General features: G+C 34.7%; 1 protein-coding gene across 1 annotated transcript in view; it reads right to left on the reverse strand.

Moving 5' to 3' along the window:
* Window positions 1-3,519: 3,519 nt before the first annotated feature.
* Window positions 3,520-23,807, reverse strand: part of LOC102808143 (uncharacterized) — a 49,872-nt gene continuing 29,584 nt past the window's right edge. Inside the window, exons 8-13 of the mRNA XM_085505691.1 lie at window positions 19,815-19,931; window positions 18,588-18,826; window positions 17,622-17,801; window positions 15,603-15,803; window positions 6,994-7,120; window positions 3,520-6,826 (exon numbers count right to left, since the gene is read on the reverse strand). Of these exons, the coding sequence (XP_085361817.1) occupies window positions 6,633-6,826; window positions 6,994-7,120; window positions 15,603-15,803; window positions 17,622-17,801; window positions 18,588-18,826; window positions 19,815-19,931 (1,058 nt within the window). The 3' untranslated portion in view covers window positions 3,520-6,632. The remainder of the gene's footprint in view (window positions 6,827-6,993; window positions 7,121-15,602; window positions 15,804-17,621; window positions 17,802-18,587; window positions 18,827-19,814; window positions 19,932-23,807) is intronic.

The following is a 23,807-nucleotide window of genomic DNA, read 5'->3' on the forward strand; positions in this document are numbered from 1 at the left end:
CATAAGGTATATGATAAAACTTTTATGGACTGGATATGTTTTTTGCTGCCCTCGGTCAAACAGCTTTCGCGCCCTCACTCAGGCGCTTCCACCACACAAACCTTGGGTCGAAAAGCCGTATCCAGTCCATAAAGAGTATTAGCTGCCTTAACAATCTTCCATCAACTATTACATTTTCAAATTCTTCTTGAAAACTTTAAGCCAGATTGCTTTCATAATTCTTTTTGTGACTTGATCACATTTGTAAATAAAGTAATTTCATTTTTTATTTACAATGAAATTTTTTTTTTCATAAATGTTATTTTTGAATTCTTCCTGATAATACTACCAGTCTCCTTCTACATTTACATTGTATCTGTACTTGAAGAGGTTCCCTCAGATTTTCCATTATCCGGAAATGTTTTTGCTTATTAGGTTATTGCTTTTATTGCTTTCCTAGGCCACCTGCCCATATACAAACACTTCAAAACAATACTTAAAATGTAACAGCTACAAGTAGAATATGATAATATTCTTAGTTTTAAATCACACAGAATTAAATAATTAATTTGTTAACAATTGTTTCCTGGCTTCAAATGCTTACATACAAACATTTCGTAGAATATCACCATTTGTTGATTGTACAAGCCTTTGAAATTTATCAACGGATGGTTGCTTATTTACGACTTCACAAAATCCTTAAACTAGGCCGACTCTCTGATCATTCTTGGCAGATCTTATGATCATGCATACATTTGTGTAAATGTCAAGAATTACATTAAAATAGGTCATTAACTTTTTAACCGCCATACTTCCTCGCGCAAATTTTTTCTAATATTCTTCAAATAAACCCTAATTTTAGAGCCAACAGACCAAATTTGAGTCAACTTTCAGTTTTTACTCCAAAAATTTGACTAATTTTGTCCTAATCTTCTGAAGGAAAGTGCAGATTATAAACAGGACTAGTTTGTGAATTTTTGATGAAAAGAGAGAACTGGTGGTAAAAAGCTTAATATAGACTATAATTTGAAAATCATCGAGTAATATACTGGGCAAATTGTTATCTATGCACATACTTACGTAAGCCAGCTCTACCAGGATTCACTACAGCTACTATGTCAGTTTCATTCACCAAAGTTGGCATCAAGTCTGGGATGATTCTCTCAGCACGCCCACATAAGTATTCTGAATTTGTTACATCTACAAAAAGTGTATTACCAGTAAATTAATCAAGGTTTCATGTCGTGTAGCACATAATCCAGGTCATGGGGTGGGACGGGGGCTTCCATAGACCATCAGGAATATTTTGTTTATTTTCAATAAAAATAAGGCACTGTAGGCGAGGGTTTGTAAACCAATTCAAGTAAGGGTTGGACATAATATGTTGTTTGATTACCGGTATTATGTAATGTAAACAATAGGGAATTTGATGAATTTTGAATGCCCTTTTTATTTCCCCTCTTGTTCAGACAATCCTCTGGACAAGTGTTCTGACTAATTTATTTTTCATGATTTTGACCACAAATTCTGTTTTTGAACATTCAAACCCATTCTGTGAATCAAAAAATTAACCACATTTTAGATAAGCCACTTTAGTCAGATTTACGAATAAACATGACATGTCTTATGTCATCTTCATCATCTATTACCTCATTTAAAAACATGTTAAACAGGTCATTGATAATGACACAGTCCACGTTAAATTTTTGAAAGTTCTCTTTGTGCTCGTCATATTAAAGCGGAAGGGTTGTCGCGAGCGTGTCCTTGAAACTTGAGTTCCAAGTGGCATATACAACAGATTGTTTATTTACATCAAAACACGTGTTCCGTGTAGTAGTAATATGGCCAAAAATAAAAACAGCCGTTATTCGGCCATCTTTGATCTGATTATGAAACACACTGATATGTATGTGCCAAATACGAATGAAAATGGTACATAAATTGTGGAAATATAGTAGTAAGGCCAAAAAGTCAGATGGCTGTCAATCGGCCATCCTTGACCAGATCTTGAAACAAATTGTCATGGACATGCATCCTAACATGTATAAAGTACATGTATGTGCCAAATTTGAATGAAAACTGACAGCACGGTGTCCAAGATACCGCATAAAAAAAAAAAGATGCCTGCCAGTCGACCATCTTTGATCCAATTGCGAAATAAATCGTCATAGACATGTATCCTAACATGTATAATCTATGTACCAAGTTTGAATGACAACTGACAAAGCATGTCCAAAATACAATATTTTCAAAAAACAAGATGGCTGCCAGTCGGCCATTTTGAATCGAATCACTAAACCACTGCATGTGCACATGTCCCACATAAGGTACTAGGCACATGCAAAGAATGAACAGAATCGGTCCACAGGATTCTGAAATATGACTCTGGACAGACTGACACACGGACGGACACACGGACGGACACACGGACGGACGGACGGACAGACGAACAGACTCAGGAATTCACGGACGGTCGGGGACATGTATCCTAACATGTATGATCTATGTACTAAATTTGAATGAAAACTGACAAAGCATGTCCAAAATACAACATTTTCAAAAAACAAGATGGCTGCCAGTCAGCCATCTTTGATCCAATTGTGAAATAAATCGTCATGGACATGTATCCTAACATGTATAATCTATGTACCAAGTTTGAATGAAAACTGACAAAGCATGTCCAAAATACAACATTTTCAAAAAACAAGATGGCTGCCAGTCGGCCATTTTGAATCGAATCACTAAACCACTGCATGTGCATATGTCCCACATAAGGTACTAGGCACATGCAAAGAATGAACAGAATCGGTCCACAGGATTCTGAAATATGACTCTGGACAGACTGACACACGGACGGACACACGGACGGACAGACGAACAGACAGACGAACAGACTCAGGAATTCACGGACGGTCGGGGACATGTATCCTAACATGTATGATCTATGTACTAAATTTGAATGAAAACTGACAAAGCATGTCCAAAATACATCATTTTCAAAAAACAAGATGGCTGCCAGTCAGCCATCTTTGATCCAATTGTGAAATAAATCGTCATGGACATGTATCCTAACATGTATAATCTATGTACCAAGTTTGAATGAAAACTGACAAAGCATGTCCAAAATACAACATTTTCAAAAAACAAGATGGCTGCCAGTCGGCCATTTTGAATCGAATCGCTAAACCACTGCATGTGCATATGTCCCACATAAAGTACTAGGCACATGCAAAGAATGAACGGAATCGGTCCAAGGGATTCTGAGATATGACTCCACACTGACGCACGGACGCACAGACGGACGGAGACCGAATTATAAGTCCCCGTTTTTGGACTTCGTTCGAACGGGGACTAATAAGGTACATCTCATTTTTAATCCTTTTCATTAATGCAAACAGCAAATACGGTACCTCACAAGTGTTAAGTTTATAACATGCGCTCTAGTGGTCAATTACAAGTTTACTTTTGTTTTTAAAGGCATACTTTCACTTTGTACAGTAATTAAAATGAATATTTACAGAAACAAAACTACTAAACATGTTGTACATACAGAATCACTGTTTTATTGGCAAAATCACAGTATACATTATGTTTTGCATAAAGTCATTCACATCTGCAAATAAATAGAAAGAATTTTATAGACAATATATAAACAGCAAGGAATGTACTCTAATTGTACTTTGTAAATCTTAATGTAAGCCGACTATAAATACAGATACCACATGACTAGCATGAATTAAACATGGAATGTTACAAAGCAGGTGAGAATCCGTTAATGTTAACGTTAGAACACCACACAAGAATGATACTGTGCAGATTCAAGTCTGATAATTTAACTAATTCTAGGTTGGTAGTATAAATATCTGTTTGAAACTAAGACAGCACAGGACTGCAGTTGAATCAAAGCATATATACAAGGCAGAATTTTTTATGTCAAAAAAACCTGTCAGCTTCTCTCCGATTTGTCTGACTGTTAAGTGGCATAATCTTGTAAGTACCTTCGCACTGACCTCGGCAGGGACAACACAGGTATTAAAATTGTTTTTACTTTAAAATTATTTTAAAATTTGATGGTGATTCCACACCCTTAAAGGCCTTTGTGATGCACTGTGGACATGAAGGTGTGGCTATTCAAATTTTGGGTCATTAACTGCTTCTAAACAGATAACATTTAAAATCCGAAGTTTGAAAAAAATGGGAAGTTTAAGGTCAAAGATTTCATAGTTCTCTGGTTAAGGCACACCTTACATGTAGTTAAGAAACCATGACGATATCAATGTTAGCAATTAAATCCAAATTTGTATAGTGGATTTATTGTGGTCAATCCATTTTAGCAAATGTCACAAACTATATTACTAATATTTTGACCGCAGGACATCCAGGTATCATAAAATGAACAATTAAACAACAAAATGTTAGTTATGATATGATTACACAAATCATGTTCATTTCATTCCACAGAATTCATAAATACTGCAAACAAATTTCAAAGACTAAAACTTGAATATACAAAGTGAGCAAAGAGTAAATAAACCACTTGTATTACACCCATGTATTTCACTGTGAACACTCTATAGATTTCCATAGAAAAGTTTACCTCAATCTGCAGTCAAGAATAATAGTCAAGAAGAGCTAGGCATTAAGAACCATGTAAGTCCAGAGCAATTTTAACCCTTTACATACCATATTTACTCTATTGGAAGTGCATATATAAATCAACAGTTGCTTGTATTGCATACTGGATTGTTGAAAATATGACTTTTTGGAACCATAGACACCCCCCTATCAATTAGGTCATGCCCTACTAATAGAGAAAATACTGTACACCATACAATGTATATTAAGCAATTGACTCACAAAAAATGTTGAATCTCACTTAAAATAAATGTGTCACTAATTCATTACTAATAATATAACATCATGTACATGGTGGATTATGTTATCACTACATTTACCAGTAATATTTAGCTTTTTTTTACACCGATGTAAAGAGATCATTACAAAATGTACTGTATTCACCAGTAAATTAAATATTGGTGCAAATATACTGTACATTATGTAATTTTAATATACACATATATTGTCATCCAAAGCTAAGGGTAAACAATCAGATAATATCTTACAAATAATTGTCATTATAATTTAAAAAGTGAATATAAATAGATGTTTGTCCAAATTTCTGATACAAATTGTATTCTAGTAAATTTGTGTAACCTTTGAAGCTGTTAAATACACACTAATTAACACTGACCCTGTACAAAAGATGAATCACTGTTAGATGACCATAGTAGATGGCCATCACATGTTGTCATGGAAATGAGGCACCTAATCACCATCTCTAGCATCAGTTATAAAACGAATGAATGAACGAATGAACAAACAACTAGGAAATAAATAAATAAATAAATAAATAAATAAATAAATAAATAAGTAAATAAATAAATATTTTTGGTATAAAATTGAAAATCTCATAAAATACTAATCATTTCCAAAGCAAAACCTCTAATTATGATAATTTGGTTGTAATAATGTTTCATACATATTTAATGTGAGTGGTCCGTCATATAAAACTTAAAAATATTTATCTTATTTTTAAACTGGATATAAAAATTATATCACTCGGAAGGACACCAACAAGGCAATAAGCATCGAGTATGTATTGGTTGGCTCTTTTTGAATTATAAAAACAAATTTTGATACGTCTCAAAAAGCGACATAGTTATGGAGAGCCACAATAAAAATTTCATATTGTGAGGAGCCAGGATTACAAAGATCCAGAATTTGTTAGAACCAGGATTGATGGGTGTCATGATTGTGGAATGCCAAAATTGGTATGTGTCTGAATTTCAGAAAGAGAGGTTTGGTAACGGCTAGGATTGTAGGCAAGGGTTGAAGAGAGCCAGGATTTGGACAGTTAGGATTGGTGCCAAGATTGTGGAGATCCAGGATTACAAAAATCTAGGGTTGTTTACAGCCAGGCTTGGTTAGATAGGTGCCATGAACGTGGAATGCCAAGTGTTATGATTTGTAGGTGCCAATATTATTGAAAGCCAGGACTGGTAAGTGCTGAGTTTATGGATTGCAAGGATATGTGAGTTTCAGGATTGTGGACTGAGGTTGTAGAGAGCAAGGTTTGGTGTCAGAATCAGTAAGTGTCAGGACTGATAAGTGTCAGGATTGATAAGTGTCAGAATTGATAAGTGTCAGGATTAATAAGTGTCAGATTTGATAACTGCTAGGATTAATAAGTGTCAGGATTGATAAGTGTCAGGATTGATAAGTGTCGGGATTGATAAGTGTCGGGATTGGTAAGTGCCTGGATTAGTAAGTGTCAAGATTGGTAAGGCTCAGAATTAATAACTGCCAGAATTGGTTAGTGTCAGTATTGATTAGTGCAAGGATTAGTTAGTGACAGGATTGCTAAGTGTCAGGATTGGTAAGTTTCAGAATTGATAACTACCCTGATTAGTAAGTGTCAGGTTGGAAAGTGCCTGGATTGGTTAGTGTCCAAGGTTGGTAAGGGCCAGGATTGGTAAGTGCCTGAATTGGTTAGTGTGGGGTTTGTAAGTGTCAGAATTGGTTAGTGTTAGTGTTGGAATTGGTAAGTGTCAGGATTGAGCAGAATCTTCTTCCATAGTCCACTAAGTATATATTTACAGACTGCCATAATAAGTAATCTGTGACACCGTGGAAACTGGGCGTGATTTTCTCTTATCTTTGCTGTTTCCCCAATTGTAGTAGACATATCTTGGTGTGAATTCCATCTGTCCATGTGTGTATTCATCATCATCTTTATCACGGATATTAGTTTTACCAGAAAACAACGCTTCATAAGATGGTGGAGGAACTACGGGGGAAAAAAACTGACAGTTTACTAAATGTATTCACAATCATGTATTGAATGTGCTGCACTAATGACCTTCTGATCTTGCCAAGTTTGATTGAAATCAGAAATAATATATGACTCAGAATAATAGTTTATTTAGAGTTAATTTAAGAATAGATTGTTCTCACCATTGACTGCAGTGTTTTCAGTACCCTCTTCAGCTGAAGGTGCTGCAGATCTAACAGGAATATTACCAATAATTATTGGTAACTTACAGAATAAATGAAACACAGTGCCAACTACCACTGCTTCCACCTACAGATAAAACACAACAGGTGTTAGTAAACCATTGTTACCCATGTTAGAACAAGAACTGCATTCATTAAAACAAAATGGCTGCCAGTCGGACATTTTAACAAAATGACATGCATCAAATTCCCTAATGTCCAACTTATGTACCAAGTTTAATTTTGATGATTTTTCAAGCACAAAAATGGCCGACATTCGCCATCTTGAATCAGATCATGAAAAGAATTAATGTGCATATGTATAATATTATGTATGATGTATGTGTGAAGTTTGAATGTAATCAGTCCAGGCACGTTTAAGATATAGGTCCAGACGCACGGAAACACAGAAACACAGAGGCCAATCCATAAGTTCCCGTTTTCAGACTGCCTCGGAAGAGGGACTAATAATGTCACCATGGAAACAACAGTGATAAACAATAAGCGTTTCACAACATAAATATAAGCCTTTAATTTATTCACTAACATGTCAAATTCTTGTAAGTAGGTTTACGTATGTAGATAATATACAAATTTAAATCAAAGAAAGCTTAGAAAGAACTCCCGTGTGCTGAGAGTTTTGGAGACACATTAAAAATTAATTCAAAATTACTTATACTTGAGATATTGATGGAATAGCTGAAAACTAATTATGCAAATAAGGTAACTAATATGAATAGATTTAGGTGTAAAACTAATAAGGTCTGCACAATGTACCAAGTTTCATTGGAATGTGATTAGAACCCAAAAAATATTAATTATTATGCTAATTAGAGAATTAATATGAACAGATTTTAACCCAAAATTAATCAGGCTGTCTATTGTCCTAGAGCATTTATGTACCAAGTTTTATTCAAATGTGATAATCAATACTTGAGATATTAGTATTAATTAATTATGTTAATTAGGTGATTAAGAAGCATAAATATTTACCAAAAACTAATATGGTGCATAGTCTTAGGTTCATTGAAACGTGATGGGTACTCTTTAAAAGTTTCATTGAAATCCAATGAGTGATTTTTAGACATCAGTGCAACAGCCATAGAACAGCAAAAAATTAACTAATTATGCAAATTAGGTAATTAATAGGCACAATTTTTTATCTCAAAATTAATCAGGTCTCTGCATAGTCCTAGAATATCGATGTCGCAAGTCTCATTGAAATGTGATGATTAGTACTTGAGATATCAGGTGAAAAGCTGAAAATTAACTAATTATGCTAATAAGGTGATTAATATGCACAAATATTTACCAAAAAACTAATTAGGTCTCTGCACAGTCCTCAAGTAACTATGTACCAAGTTTCATTGAAACGTGATCATTACTACTCGAAATATCAAAAGCTGAAAGTTAATTAATTATGCAAATTAGGTAATTAATATGTACTGATATTACCCTAAAAAACATCAGGTCTGTGCAGTGTCATAGGACACCTATGTACCAAGTTTTATTGAAATATTATGATTAGTACTTGAGATATCAGTGGAAAAGCCGAAAATTGATTAATCATTATGTAAATTAGGTAACAGATTTTTACCCAAAACTAATCAAATCTGTGCATTAGTTCAGAGCATCCATGTGCCAAGTTTCATTGAAATCCAATGAGTGGTTCTTCAAAAATCAGTGGAAAAGTCATAGAACAGCTTAAAATCAGTTAATTATCATGCAAATTAGGTAATTAATATTCATAGATTTTTACCCAAAACTAATCAAATCTGCGCACTAGTTCAGAGCATCCATGTGCCAAATTTCATCAAAATCCAATGAGTGGTTCTTCAGATATCAGTGGAACAGTCTTGGAACAGCTAAAAATCAGCTAATTATCATGCAAATTAGGTAATTAATATTCATAGATTTTTACCAAAACCTAATCAACTCTGCGCATTACTGTAAAATGACTAATTTTCACTGGGTTTAAATTTCACTGATTTACCATTTCGGGCATATTCAGTGGGTTTTAAATTCACGGTTTCATCATTTAGATAATGTGTTCTATGCTAAATTTTACATATTCACTGTGTTTTAATTTAGCGCATTTTTCCAGTCAGCGAAATAAGCTAAATTAAAACCCAGTGAATAATTACCCCCTTTACAGTATCCCAGAGCATCTATGTACCAAATTTCATCAAAATTTGATTAGTGGTTCTTGAGATAATGGTGGAACAAAAAAAGTGACATACATACATACATACATACATACATACATACATACATACATACATTTTCTGATTTTTATTCCTCAATAAAAAATAAAAAACGTATTTACAAATTAAAACTCGCTAAACTCGCGAGTGGAAAATTAGCTAAAATCGATAAAGAAGATAAACGAACGATTACGAATTAAAAGGTAAGGTAGGTAACGATTATACAGTAAAAGTTGAAGTTAACACAGCGGAATAACATGATACGAGTAAACAAAATAACGAGTTGTATAAATGAATAATTAGCAAAATAGTAATAATAGCGTTTAATAACTGAGTTAACTAAAGTTCATATGAAAATAATAACGGTCTTCTTTATCGATTTGAGGTAGTCTTTTCCATTGTAATATGGTTGGCATGTGGTCATCTCGGTACGTTGTAGCACTGTATACGGGTTCCATCTTCAGGTGATTCCGTCTGCTATTTCCAGCTGTTTGTCAGTTACTATGGCGATGGCATTGTTGATGCAGTATAGATCGGTGAATAATTGAATGGAATTGCTGAGCAGATAGTAGTTAAACTCATTTTTCAACCGATTTCTAATCCTAGTTTTAAAGCACAGTAATGCATCAGTTTGGTCAAGATCTTTAAGCTTGTTATAGCGCGTAACGTGTATGGCCACCTTGGCCGTTGTAAATAGGTAGCATAACAATCTGTGCTCGTTGGTTATTCGTCTTGGTGTGGGCGGGCCAAATAAATACCACGTAAGAGGGATACCGTTTTGGTGGTCTTGTAATATGTTTATGATATTCTTAAGGGTACCGTGTAGAGGAGCTAATCTGTCGCATTCTAGAAATATATGGGAGAGGTCATCGACCTCGCCACAGAATGGACACTTGTTTGAGTCCCTTATACCTGACCGTAGCAAAAACACACCAGTAGGATAGCAGCCACGCGTTATCCGCCACTGCAAATCCCCATCCTTCTTTAGTGTGGGTGACAAATAGCTGTTTCCAAAGTTGGATTTCGTATCAGACGGGAGGGACAGGACATCATGCCACTCAGTGGTTACCTGTATATTTGGATGCTTGATATATTGTAAAAAAACTAAAAATTTGTAAAGTGTTCCTTTTTCGATTTTGTACAGAGGATAATTCAGGAGGACATCGTTTTCTTCATCTTCATGTACAATGTCGAACGAATACCTGGGGTCACCAGTACTGGCAGGTGTACTCGGGTCTTGACTGTTTTTAATTATTTTTTTCCACTGTGTGGGAATGGCTTTCATTATTACATCGAGTGCTAAATTTAGCACCCGCTTTGAGTATATAGATATTTTATTGTGAAGGATATCAGTGTCTAGCCATACACCATTATTGAGCAATTGGCCAACTTTAGTTATGCCGGCCTCTATAAAGTGGCGCAAGTGTAATGGTTGTTTTCGCAGATAATGCTGTACAAGTGGGTTGAAAAACAAAGGTTCCTGAAGAATATCACAATAACTAGACGGACATGTCTTTCTCTTACATGGAAGTGAGAACCATAGGTTGAGAAGTTCTCGGTAAAAGACAGGCGTGTTACGGTTGATTTGTGGGTATGTTGTTACAAATATTTGTTTACTGTAATTTAAATTTTGAATTTTCTGCAGGAAGTAATCAGTGAAAATAAAAGATGGATGATCAGAGTTTGAATACAGGTACCGTTGTATGTATTGAAGCCGGAAAGTGGAAACACGTGTTAACAAGTCTATCAGTCCTTGCCCGCCTTCATTCACAGGTAAGTAAAGTGTTTCTTTCTTTGTCCAGTGGCGACCTTGCCACAAAAAGTTTAAAAAAAGGTTCTGTAGCTTTTGTATCAATGATTTGGGCGGACACAATGATACGAATTTGTATAACAGCTTTGGCATGATTATACTATTAACAACTAAAGTGCGCCCCCTATAAGACATGTATGGCGCGTATTTATTGTACCTTTCAAGCTTGGCTTCCACCTTTTCAGTTATTCCTATCCAGTTGTTGTTTTCAAAGTCGGATGTATTGCCAAAGTATATACCAAGGATCTTTAAGCCATCGCTGTTCCATTTTATGTTGAGTGGCTTATCGTCACGGAACCTCCATTTCCCAAGCCACAGACCTTGTGATTTTGTAAAATTAATACATGCATTACTTGCGTTTTCGTATATATTTAACCAGTATTCTAGTTTGTCAAAGTCGTGGTTGTCCGTCAGAAACAAGCTGACATCATCTGCATAAGCAGAAAGGTTAACTTGCCTTTCACATATTTTAATACCTTGTATCCCACTCTGTGTTCTTATTTTATGCAAAAGAGTTTCAATCACAATGGTATATAATTGCCCACTGAGGCTACAGCCCTGTCGTATACCACGTAAGAAGCCGACTGGATTGGTAAGTGATGCGTTTATTCTAATTAGGCTCTGTGTGCCTGAGTATATGAGGCGGATGTAATTAATAAAAGTTTCACCGAAGCCAAAAGCGTCTAGGGTCCTGAAAAGATAGTCGTGGTGGACCCGGTCGAAAGCCTTCCGCTGGTCCAATGAAACCAACGCCAGCGGACTGTTATTGAATTTTGTATAATCAATGATATCGCGTATCAAATTAATATTATCGTGTATTTGCCTTCCCGGAACACAATAGGACTGGTCCACGTGGATTATGTCACTGAGAACAGAGCGGAGCCTGATAGATAACGATTTTGTAAGTATCTTGTAGTCAGCACAAAGAAGGCTGACTGGCCTCCAGTTGCTTAACAAATTATTGTTACCAGTTTTGGGTAGTAGTGTGATCTGTGCTCTGCGACAAGATGTTGGTAGAACGCCTTCTTCAAGTGAGGTACTAAGAACTTCAAACAAGTCAGGCCCTAACACTTGCCAGAAATGTTTGTAAAACTCCCCTGGCAGGCCATCGATGCCAGGGGTTTTACCATTTGCCAGGAGTTTTACACCTTTAGTAAGTTCATCATAGGTTAGTAGTGAGTCACATTTGTCTTTGTTTTCAGTGGAAAGTTGCGGAAGCCCCTCTAACATAACGTTCTGACAGTGGGTGGAAACAGGGTCTGGTGAAAAGAGATCTGTATAGAATTGTTTAGCAATTTTGCACATTTTTGGGGGGTCATCAGTAACAGTGCCATCTTGATTTTGGAGTTGGGAAATGACCTTTTTGCCGCCTTTATGTTTTTCAAGGTCAAAGAAAAAGGACGACGGGGTGTCATTTTCGTTTAACACTTGGTGGCGCGCTCTGATCGCCGCGCCTTTTGTTTCATACCGGACCATATTTTCCAACAATTCTTTCTTTTCATTTAACGCCCGTTCAAGTACAGGGTTATTATTTGCGTTTTTTTCCAGATCTGCAATTTCATTGAGTAAGTTATGTTTAACTGTACGGTGATTACAACTAAGTTTTGAAGTGTATTGTTTTGTAAGTAGCTGAATGTTACGTTTGCCTGTATCCCACCATAACTGAAATGACTGGAATCGAGACTTTTGCTTACGCCATGACAACCAGTATTGTTGGAGTATATCACAATATTCTTCATCGTCCAGAAGACTAACATTGAAGGACCACACTGGGTTTCGGTTTGATATGTTTTTGAGTGATAGTGTGAGAGTTACAGGACAGTGATCAGAAAACTGGTAATGTGACTGAATTGTTGCTTGGCTTATTCTAGACGCCACTGATTTCGACACGAAAAACATATCTAATCTGGAGTGCGTGTCATTACGGCTCCATGTATATTGTTTTGAACCTGTATTGGCGTGCCTCCATGCATCAGTCAGTTTAAATGCTTTTATAACATTGCACAGAAATTCTGAAGAAGGTCGGTGTGGCTCTGGATTATTACACCTGTCCATAGTGGGATCCACAGTACAGTTAAAATCACCTGCCATGATGACAGTGTCCGTGTTCAAACCATTTAATAAAGTTTTGAGCAACCTGAAACATTCCAACCTTTCAGTCCCACTAGTTGGTGCGTACATATTTATTAGGTGAACAGAATTACCATCAAGCTCCGCATGAACATGCAATAAATGACCAGCCAATAAATTATTCACAGAGAAGACTTCGACCTTTGACCTTGGATTAATCAAGATTACGACACCAGAAGAGTGTGAATTGTCATGGGAAAAAAACATTGGCCCTCGCCATACAACTTGCCATCTACCTTCATCGGAAGGTAATGTATGCGTCTCCTGCAGAAAGTAGACATTGCTTGGATGGTTTAATTTAAGAAAGTTAAAGACTTGATAGCGTTTGTACGCATCACGACAACCTCTTATATTCCAGGTAGTTGCTTTGATATTAGCCATTAGAGATAGTAAGATAATGCACACATAGATACTACCCATTATATATTTACAATGTATTTTATTAGTGAGACAATGATATATCGTTTAATTGTGTTTAACTCGTTGTTTCTTTCCTCGTGCAGTGGAAAGACCACGTTTCGTATTTATTACGTTAGTCCTTCCACTTTCAGGTGAGTCAATTTCATTATTTTCACAATTTTTTTTACCATCCTTAATATATTTCCACAGCCTGGCCGTCAGTCGCTGTACACGTATTTTCTCCCTCGAAGGGATATCTTTGTTTTTACGGAAATGATTGAGTGAGCGCACTAGGAGGCGCAGATCAGGACAGAACTTTGTAGCATCCTCCACCAGTCGTTTTGAGTTATATGAATCTTTTAGAAAGGACGTGATTTTATCGTCCTCTAATAATCTGTCTTCGTCACCCTCAAACAACTGTGACAGATCAGACATTTCAGAGGAGACTGATCCGACTTCGTCTGTATCGTCCTGTGTTTCAGTTGTAGAGGCATGACCCTTATTAAAAACGTCAAGTGAGACAGCCTCCGCGAAAGAAAAAGGAAAAGAGGAGGTTGAGGGGCGGGGTCGTACCACCTCCTCACCAGTAATACATGTAGACATGGATTGAGTTTCTGATAAAGGAGTTGAGCACTCAACACTAGTGCATTGACCTGATTGCGTTTCCATAGCAGCGCCATTGTCTTCCGTTGAGAAGGTGTCTGTGACATTCACGTTTCCATTGTTTTCGGTTTCTTTGTTTGTTTTTGCCTGCTCAGCTGCTTCAACGGATTTTTGTTTACTGTTTATAGTAGTTATTATTTCATTAGAATCTCCGATTTCATTTTGTACGTCATCGGAATTTTTATTACCATTTTCAGTAGTGGTCATTTCATTTATTGTACCGATTTTATGTTGTACACCGTTTTCCGTGATCTGTGTTTCCATATCGTTTTTATTACCATTATTTGTTTCAGACTCATTAATTAAATGCGTTCCTGTTTCAGAACGGTTTTGCGTTACAGAGATTGTATTTTGATTTACAGATGGTGGATTTTCTTGCAACGTGGTGCGGTCAATATTGTTTGGACAATTCCGCTGAATATGTCCTTTACGAAGGCATTTATGGCATATCGGCTCATCAGTAGAAAGGTAAATTCTATAGGTCCGTTCATTATGAACAACAAGAAACATACCTTCAAGCTTGCTTTGATCAGTGATGACGTAAACCTGTCTTCGAAAAGACAAAATGTGACGATGCTCAGGTTTCTTCAGACCCAGTGGTATCAATCGTATAGAGCTTACAATTTTACCATATTTTTTCAACTGCTCTTCAAGTAAAGTATTTGGAATAAATGGCGGTACTCCAGAAAGTACAACCTTAGTCGCTGGTTTCATCAGCGGTTCTACATAAACAAAAGTGTCACCAATGTCTGTAATCCCAGACGCACACACCTGTTCCACTGTTTGAACAGAATCCAAAAAAACAATAACATTACCATTAGCTCTCGAGGCAGCAAGAATTTTTTCTGTCCCTACTATTTTGGAAATTGAGTCAACGTAGGTTTCAATTGGAACCCCGCTCACCGACTCGCATTTGACACCATGATTTCGAGTCAAACTCAAAAGCGGTTTTACCCTGCGGGCAGCCATCTTGCTTGTTGACGTGGCAGACCACGACACCAGCACCAAAAAATATAAAACGCAAAGTAAGAGGCAGACTTATGCCTAAAACGCCCAAAACGATAACCAAAGTAACAACAAGATATTTACAAATAACTATGTATAGAAATAAAAACTCACTGACTTTGTAAAAACGGTGTTTTCAGCGATTTTCCAGGAGCTCGGTGTACGTACGTCTGGAGTAGAGAACATACATACATACATACATACATACATACAGACATACATACATACAGACATACAGACAGGGTAACTGCAAAGACTCCCTTTTGTGCTTCGCACACGGGAGTCAAAAAGAACAGAAAATGTTGATATGTTTTGTCATTTACATTACAATCAAACGATTTTAGTGTTTCAGAACTTACCTCAATTCTATAACTAACATCAATATAAGGAGAGCCTTCCAGACCAGTTGCTGGTAATGGAGGAATTAATAATAAATGTTTGCCCCAACTGATAGAATCATGAGGTTCACAGCTACCATGTTTTATTTCACTAACACACATCACTTCGCGTCTAGTTTTTTTATTCCCAGTTCCATCTTTGTATGCAGTGAAGCTGACTTCCTGAGGAAAAAATCAAATCCAGAGACTAAGTAACTGGCGGGCAAATGAACGAGTGGGAGTGAGAGTCAGGGAAGGGAAACGTTTTTGTTGTCTTCATTTCCAGTCCTTATTATTCTTTCTTTTTCACATTCATTTATTATTACATGAACTAAAATAACACTCTGAATAATAAACATTAATGAATGCATTTATTTCTTGGCATCCAGGTTTATACCTTCTCGTAGTCTATATAATTATTTGAATTTTTTTTGCGCAATATTTAATTGTTTGATCATTTATGTTTACTTTAATTTTACTGTGAAAGTAAATTTTGTATTTTCTATTCCACTATCCACACCCTTAGAGACACCTAACATAAATCAAGTAGTTACTTAGTTGCCACATGGACAATTGAACAAAACACAGTAATTGTATTATAAGATAATTCCATTTGCATTTGACTGTCACTGTGCATGCTAGCGTGTCTAGCATTGAATAGGACACTGAACTTATATTAAAAAGGTTTTTAGAATCAATTCACATTTAAGTAGTATATGTCTATGTACATTATTAACATCATATCAAGTATATATTTGATAGATGCTGTTTCAGAGTCAGAAAATATCACCAAAATTTACATTTTATCCAAAATTATTTATCACAGATTTCTATTTTCTTTTAGGACAGTAATCCAGATCTAGATATTTATGAGTTTATGATCAGGATTAAGTAGACAATAAAAATGAAACAATCTGACAGAGTACATGTAGATGTAAATCTTTCATTTTTTGTTTCAATGAAAATTATTAGCAGTGTGATATTTGTGTGATTTTTCATATTCATTTTGACTTTAATTTTTATCAACAGAAACCTTTATATCCACTCCATGATATTGTGAATATTGGTTAGTTAATCTCTAATCCCTTGACACATAGCTTAGGTTTAGAGAATTATAATAGTTGTATTACAGTACAAAGCTCTTTTTTGAGCTCCATGGTTACAGACACCTATAAAAGCTAAGAATATACTTCAATGGATTAATTTCTTAAAAGTACCAGAATTACAGTTGTGCTTATATCTCAACAGTTAATTGAAAGCCCACAAGAAATTGATAACCCAGTAAAATATCTGATGTTGTTTGATATAAACAGTGGAATAGAACAGTTGCTAGCCAAGACTTCATGACGTTCTACCGGTAATTACATAACAAAGCAATAAAGCTATTAAATAATGATAGACATTATTTTTTAAAATAAACTGACTCAACGCCGATGTTATTTTGTTTTATATACTATAAAGGGTTTTTAACAAATTTGGGAAATTAATCCTTGTGTTGCTCAGCGAAGTGGATGTTGATGTGATTTTGTACCGCCTGAGTGCATACTTTGCGATATTCTTGTAACAACCTTATTATTATACATCTTTTCCTGCGTGTAGTAGAAATATAATCCTCTTTCCCCCAATGCTAATAAGCGATTACGGCCAAAAATGGCAACGAAAAATATTTTGCGTTTTTCAGATGTTTGTATTCGGTGACTTGATTTGATTGCCATGTCTCACATTTTTTGCATCCAGCATAGACAAAGTAGAGTGTTCGAATATAACGTCAATATCTAGAACATGTCAATGTTGGTGACATAGTTACAATGTACATGATATGTTTTGGAACAAATGCTGATGCAGCTTTTTACGAAATGATAAATTCTATTCTTTATGGTACTGGATGTATAATAATGCATTTTTATCAAATTAAATAATTTTATATAAATATAAACCACAATGGCAGTCTTATAATTTTGCTAAAATTACAATTTTCAAATCACTTAAGAATTGACCTACCTGAATGAAAGATGATTTAGTTATTATTTCTCTTTCTGTAATGTTTTCTAGACTCAGTGTAATTGATACATGTTCCCCAGATGTATATCCCTTCTTATCTGTGCAGACATCCAACAGAATAGGCCCACTAGCACAGCACAGACAACAAATGCTTTTATCATCATGACCATGCACTGGATTCTAGAACAAAACATTTAGCTTGGGTCATATTGAGGCTAAATCACAAGTACTGTAGACGACTTTATTTCCGCTTTGAATTTATTTTTGCTATTTTCGCTGAAGGAATGCTTCAGTGAAAATTAAATCCAGGGAATATACTTTTTTTCTTCTGTCTCACATTCAAATCAGTGAAAATAAATTCCATACAAAACACCCGAAAATCTTTTTCAGTGAAAATTAATTCTAGCTATTAAAAATAAAGTATTTCTCAGTAAATACATGCATATAATAGTACATTGTAGATAGATAAATATTATGCTATTATGTATGCACAATATACATTATCTTATTTGGTCAAAAATACAATAAGATATGGTGGTCATATTTTTGTGGGTGGGTTTTTCAGAGTGTGCAGAATATGTGATGGTTGGATTGGCTGCAAGTAGGTCGGTAGGTATATTGATCATGTTTTGGTGGGTGGGTTGTGTTTCAGTGAGTGAGTGGGTAGGTTTGGTGGTGGTGGATTGGTGGGTTTCAAGTAGGTTTGTGGATGTATGTTGATCATTTTTTCGCAAATGAGTTGTTTTACAGTGAGTGGGTGGAATAGGTGGAGTTTGGCAGGTGGACAAATGAGTCAGGCAAGAGTCTATTTATGTAGCTGTTGTGTTTGGTGAGGTTAATAGTCAGGCAGAAAGTTCAGCAATCTACAAATTTGGCAAATTATCAGCTCATATGGCAGATAGCAATAAAACTATAGAACTGAAAAATTAAAAGCACTAAAACATCACTAATAGCTCTGATACATACCTGTATATAGTTTAATTTATTCAAATCCAGTGGAATTCCGGATACAGTGAAAGCTCTTTTGGTTGCTGGATCAAATTTCCATGGAATATCGATGTATGCTTTGATAAAATATCGGATGTATCCATAAGGTTGTCCCTCAAATGAGCAGGGAAGTCCTTCCGATGGAAGTTGGAATTTGAATGGAATTTCATGATCCCCAGCACATAATTCTGGATCTTCTCCTTCATTGTCATTCTTATCTGAAAATACAAGATACAAGACGATTTATAGAGTCAGTAAAATAGCTAAATGGTAATAAGAACAGTTTAAGTGCCTGAATCCTTAACAAAACATGCTCAGAATTACATATAAATTAATAACCCTGGTAAGAGCAATACTAAATATCATAATTGGTTTAAGTTGAACAACTAGATCATCTCAACTCCCTACAGAGCATACATCCTCATTGCCATATAGACAGTCACAAGGGTCCCTATTTACTACTGGATAATGAGAAGCAGTGGGAATCACTTACGCAAGGATGACATTACCATTGCTTTGCATTCCAAGGACTATGAAAACTTACAATCCTGTGATTGCTACTATAGAAATATGGCCCGGGAAATATTATTTTTTCATCTAAAAATTTATGATTTGAATCAGAATATGAATACAAAACATGAGAAATTAAAAGTAATGTTTCCCAAATTTCATCAAAAAATGTTGTCTCTTCACTGAGGAAAATTCACAAAAATAAGTTTTAAGAAACACTGGTAAAAATACTATTATATACATCTGCCACTCTATTACAGCAAGTTACAACACATCATAATTATGTGGTATTTCCAAGAACAAATGTTTTCAGAAACAAAGTTCCAATAATTTTCTTCATTTTTCTCAGTTCAAGGCTCCATATACCAAGCAGTTAGATTACAAAGATGTATAATAATAAAGTTATTGTTAAATATGCACCCAGAGCCCAGATAAGGTCATCGACCTATGCTACACGTTGATTGATCCTCCTATTGTACCTCATGTCTTCATGCATACTTTGCAGTACTCCCAATATTGTCAGGGAGGGGCGAATCTAGGATTCTGGAATGGGGGGGAGGGGGCGATAAGTTGGCCGAAGGCCAAGTTCGCGGGGGCTGATAAGTTGGCCGAAGACCAAGTTCGCGAGCGCGAAGCCCTGTTGGTTGTTAAAAATAGGAGGTGGGCCTCTAAATCTGCCCATGATTGTGAACTTACCTTTTCCCCAAATTGTGCATTTTTCTTCAAAATACATTTTTTCTGCTTTATAAATTTTCTCATCTTTTTCTTCTTTCCACTCTACTCTTGATTTGCCAATAAAATGAGCTCTGACACCTGAAACAAACAGCAAATCCTTGTATAAATATCAGGCATATTACCAGATTAATACTGCACAAAAAGTATGAAAGGTACAATAACTTTGTATAATGTATAAACTGCATGTATTGTTGATTCAGTACACGTATTGCCCATGGGGATACTGTGATACATGTTTTGTCTATGTAAATATTCTGATACACGTTTGCCTATGGGGATATACTTTGGTACATGTATTGTCTGTGAGGATACTGTGTACACATATTGTCTATCAAGACATCTTAATAGGTACATGTATTGTCTATGGAGATATCTAGGTACATGTGCATGTATTGTCTATGGAGATATCTAGGTACATGTGCATGTATTGTCTATGGAAATATCTAGGTACATGTGCATGTATTGTCTATGGAAATATCTAGGTTCATGTATTGTCTATGGAAATATCTAGGTACATGTTTTGTCTATGGAAATATCTAAATGCATGTATTGTCTATGGAAATATCTCGGTTCATGTATTGTCTATGGAAATATCTAGGTACATGTATTGTCTATGAAGATATCTAGGTACATGTATTGTCTATGGAAATATCTAGGTACATGTTTTGTCTATGGAAATATCTAGAAGCATGTATTGTCTATGAAGGTATCTAGGTACTTGTATTGCCTATGAAAATATCTAGGTACAAGTATTGTCTATGGAAATATCTATAGGTACATGTATTGTCTATGGAGATATCTTAAACACTTAAAAGATGCTATTCTCTTGGATAGGAATTAGAATGCAGAAAAATATTGTTAATAATAGAAATTTATACTGCGAACAAGGCAATAAAATACTTGTGTGAATTCAACATTTAATATACTGTGGAATACTTTATTTTCGCTTGGAATTCATTTTCGCTATTTTCACTGAACGAATGTTTCAGTGAAAATAAAATCCAGCGAGTACACCTTTTTTTCCTATATTTCAAATTAAACTTGTCCAAAAATCAGTGAAAATAAATTTCATACAAAACACCAAAAAAAGTCTATTCAGTGAAAATTAAATCCAGCTAAAATAAAGTATTTTACAGTAAACATTAATTTTTTTAAAGAATAAATCCACATGCAATATCTAAGTTGTGAAGAATTCTCATGGGTGTTATCTTAGGAGAAATAATCTACACAAATATATATGAAGATAAGAAGTCATTTTGATCTCCCTTGAGAAGACATACATCATACGGTCATTGACACCGCAGTTAGTTGATACATGTGTGAGTGGCATTCATTTTATAAATACTGCCTTCTAAAAAAAAACATCTGAACACTTGTTTTATTAACAATTGATATATTTGAATTTTATAAAAATATTGCTTTGAAGTAGAAATTTGTTTATTCTAGCTTCCAAAAATGATTTAGTTATAAAGAATTGAGCACAAGTTTAAAAAATGCAAATTATTGACTTTCATCTATCAAACTCCTTTTTTTTTCTCATAAATCACAGTCACATAAATAACCAATAAAGTGCAGATATTTCAGTTGATTTTGTATGCATGACACAAAATGATAATAAAAATATAATTTGTTGGTCATTTCACTTACTGAAGCTATATGCAAATACTAATTAGTGTAATTATCAAAAAAAAATGAAAACTAATAAAAACCCAATTCATATCAATTATTTATGTAAAACCCTCTACACAATACAATATACTTATAAATATGCATACAAGGTCAGAAGGCAGATGGGTTTTTAATGTGTTCTACTGGAATATAACCTTGGACTTATTCAGAGTGCAAGACAATTTTCACTCATTATTCACCTTTACTACCTCAGGACCAATGTCCTTGATTAATCATATAGTAGTAAAAAAAGATGACATCAATAAATGAAAGTAAATTTAGACTAATTCAACTTACTATGATCACAGGAGTGGCTGTATTCATTAAAAATATTACAATTGACAGACATAGCGTATGCATAATTATATATACAAACAGAAAGGTATTCAATATTAAACTCAAATTGATTTTTATTTTCACATTTAAAGAGTTTATTAAATTGGCAGGTATTTAGCAGACATTCCTAAGAATAGCATTAATTTAAATATTCCCCCCCTCCCCCCGGGTACCTTCAGTATTGAAGGTGGCTAGGTTGCTGGATTTTATACAGGGAGGTTGCTACTTGGATTTCAGTTAATGTATACAGTCAACTCATCAGTTGGGTTTAACAGTTTGTTGGCTAAGCAAATTCAGAAAACTGGCAATCCTGTTTCTAATTTAATAAATCTATTAGGATCTGTCAATGTATATTAACACAACATATTTATAATTTTCATTTTAATCTGTATTTATTAAAATATTCACCTGCACTAAACCAATCAATATAAGTATTTTACTAGGTCAAAGTTCATTAAAACAATGTGACTATTAAATCTCTTTTTTTATTGCAAGGTAATTCCTTTTTCATGAATAAAAGCATTTCAATAATGATCTCATATTCACTTTATAGATGAAGAGCTGCATGTTTTAATTTTATCAGTAAAAATTGGAAAATGTTGTAACAGTGCATGAAGTAATATAGTCACAGCGACATTCATAAAATGTTGTTCTTGATCACAAACACCATTAAACAATCATGTTGTGAGCAGCGTAAATTTAATGGTGTTTAAACCACACAGGTAGATTTAGAGGGAAATTAAACAACTTTAGTCCATTAAGAATTCCACTAAAAATTTGTATTTCTCGCAGCAAATTTTTCCCTCTCCTCCATTGCAATTTTTTTTTATCTTCAAATCCAATTTTTTTTCTTCACACTCCTCATTTTCAAATGGTTAACCCCTTCACTGTTAAAAAGGAAGATCATTTGAAATAATGAGTGAATAATTTAAAAGGTCAAATGTCATGTCAACTTATTAGCTTTTTGATAGTGTTATGTTGTCAGTTTGAGTCACCTTGAGTCTTTATCTAGGATCTCATCTCGTTTAGTAGTTATCCTTTCATTGCACATTATGGTAAAAAATAAATGAAAAAACAGAAAAGGTCAATTTTGTAAAATAACGCTCTGAATCATTACCCTTATGAATACAAAGTAGCAGACAGTAACAATTTCCGTTGACACAAAAAATTATTCAGAATTTAGTAGCCTCAGGAATATAGAATGTGACATTTCTATCTCACTACTTTTTAAAATGAATGTAGATAACAAATAATTGTGTCACAAATGTCATAAAAGTACGCACAAGTCTTTGGAAATTAAAACAAATAAAAATGTGTCAATTTGAAAAACAAAATTACAAATTCCTATTCATAGTAGTAAAAACCTGTTTATTTCAACAGTTCATAAACATCTTATCATCTTAATCTGTGTTAGAATAAGATATTCAACTACTTTCCATAAAAGTGAAATAAAGACTACCCGTCCATTCCTCAGAGTGTTCTCATTTATCAACGTATTAAGCTAGTCAGCCGTTGATGACATCAAAGCTATCACCGCCACTACATACTGAGTCATTATCTCAGCTTTACATCCATCTAATCACAGATAGCAGACAATCTGGCGTCGAGAACTGAAAATGGACAAATCTTCAACACAAAACTTATATCACAACTTGAATGAAAACACCCTTATTATTTTTATTTCGCTCTAATAGTCTAATAGTTACTGTCACCAAAACCACAAATTGTAATCACATATTTTTACAAGGTGAATGTAATGACATTTATATATAGAACAACAAATAAAACATATGTTGTGAATAGTTAAATGATGGATATGGTCAGACAATCTCTGATACTATCATGGTGATAAATCTACTCATCTACAATTGTATGTATAACTCATTTTTGCAATACAAACAAACAAACAAACAACAATTTTGACAGAAACTAAAGTATGTAATTATAATA

This window comes from Saccoglossus kowalevskii, chromosome 11 (assembly GCF_978046115.1).
Source record: "Saccoglossus kowalevskii chromosome 11, keSacKowa6.1, whole genome shotgun sequence".
NCBI lineage: Eukaryota > Metazoa > Hemichordata > Enteropneusta > Harrimaniidae > Saccoglossus > Saccoglossus kowalevskii.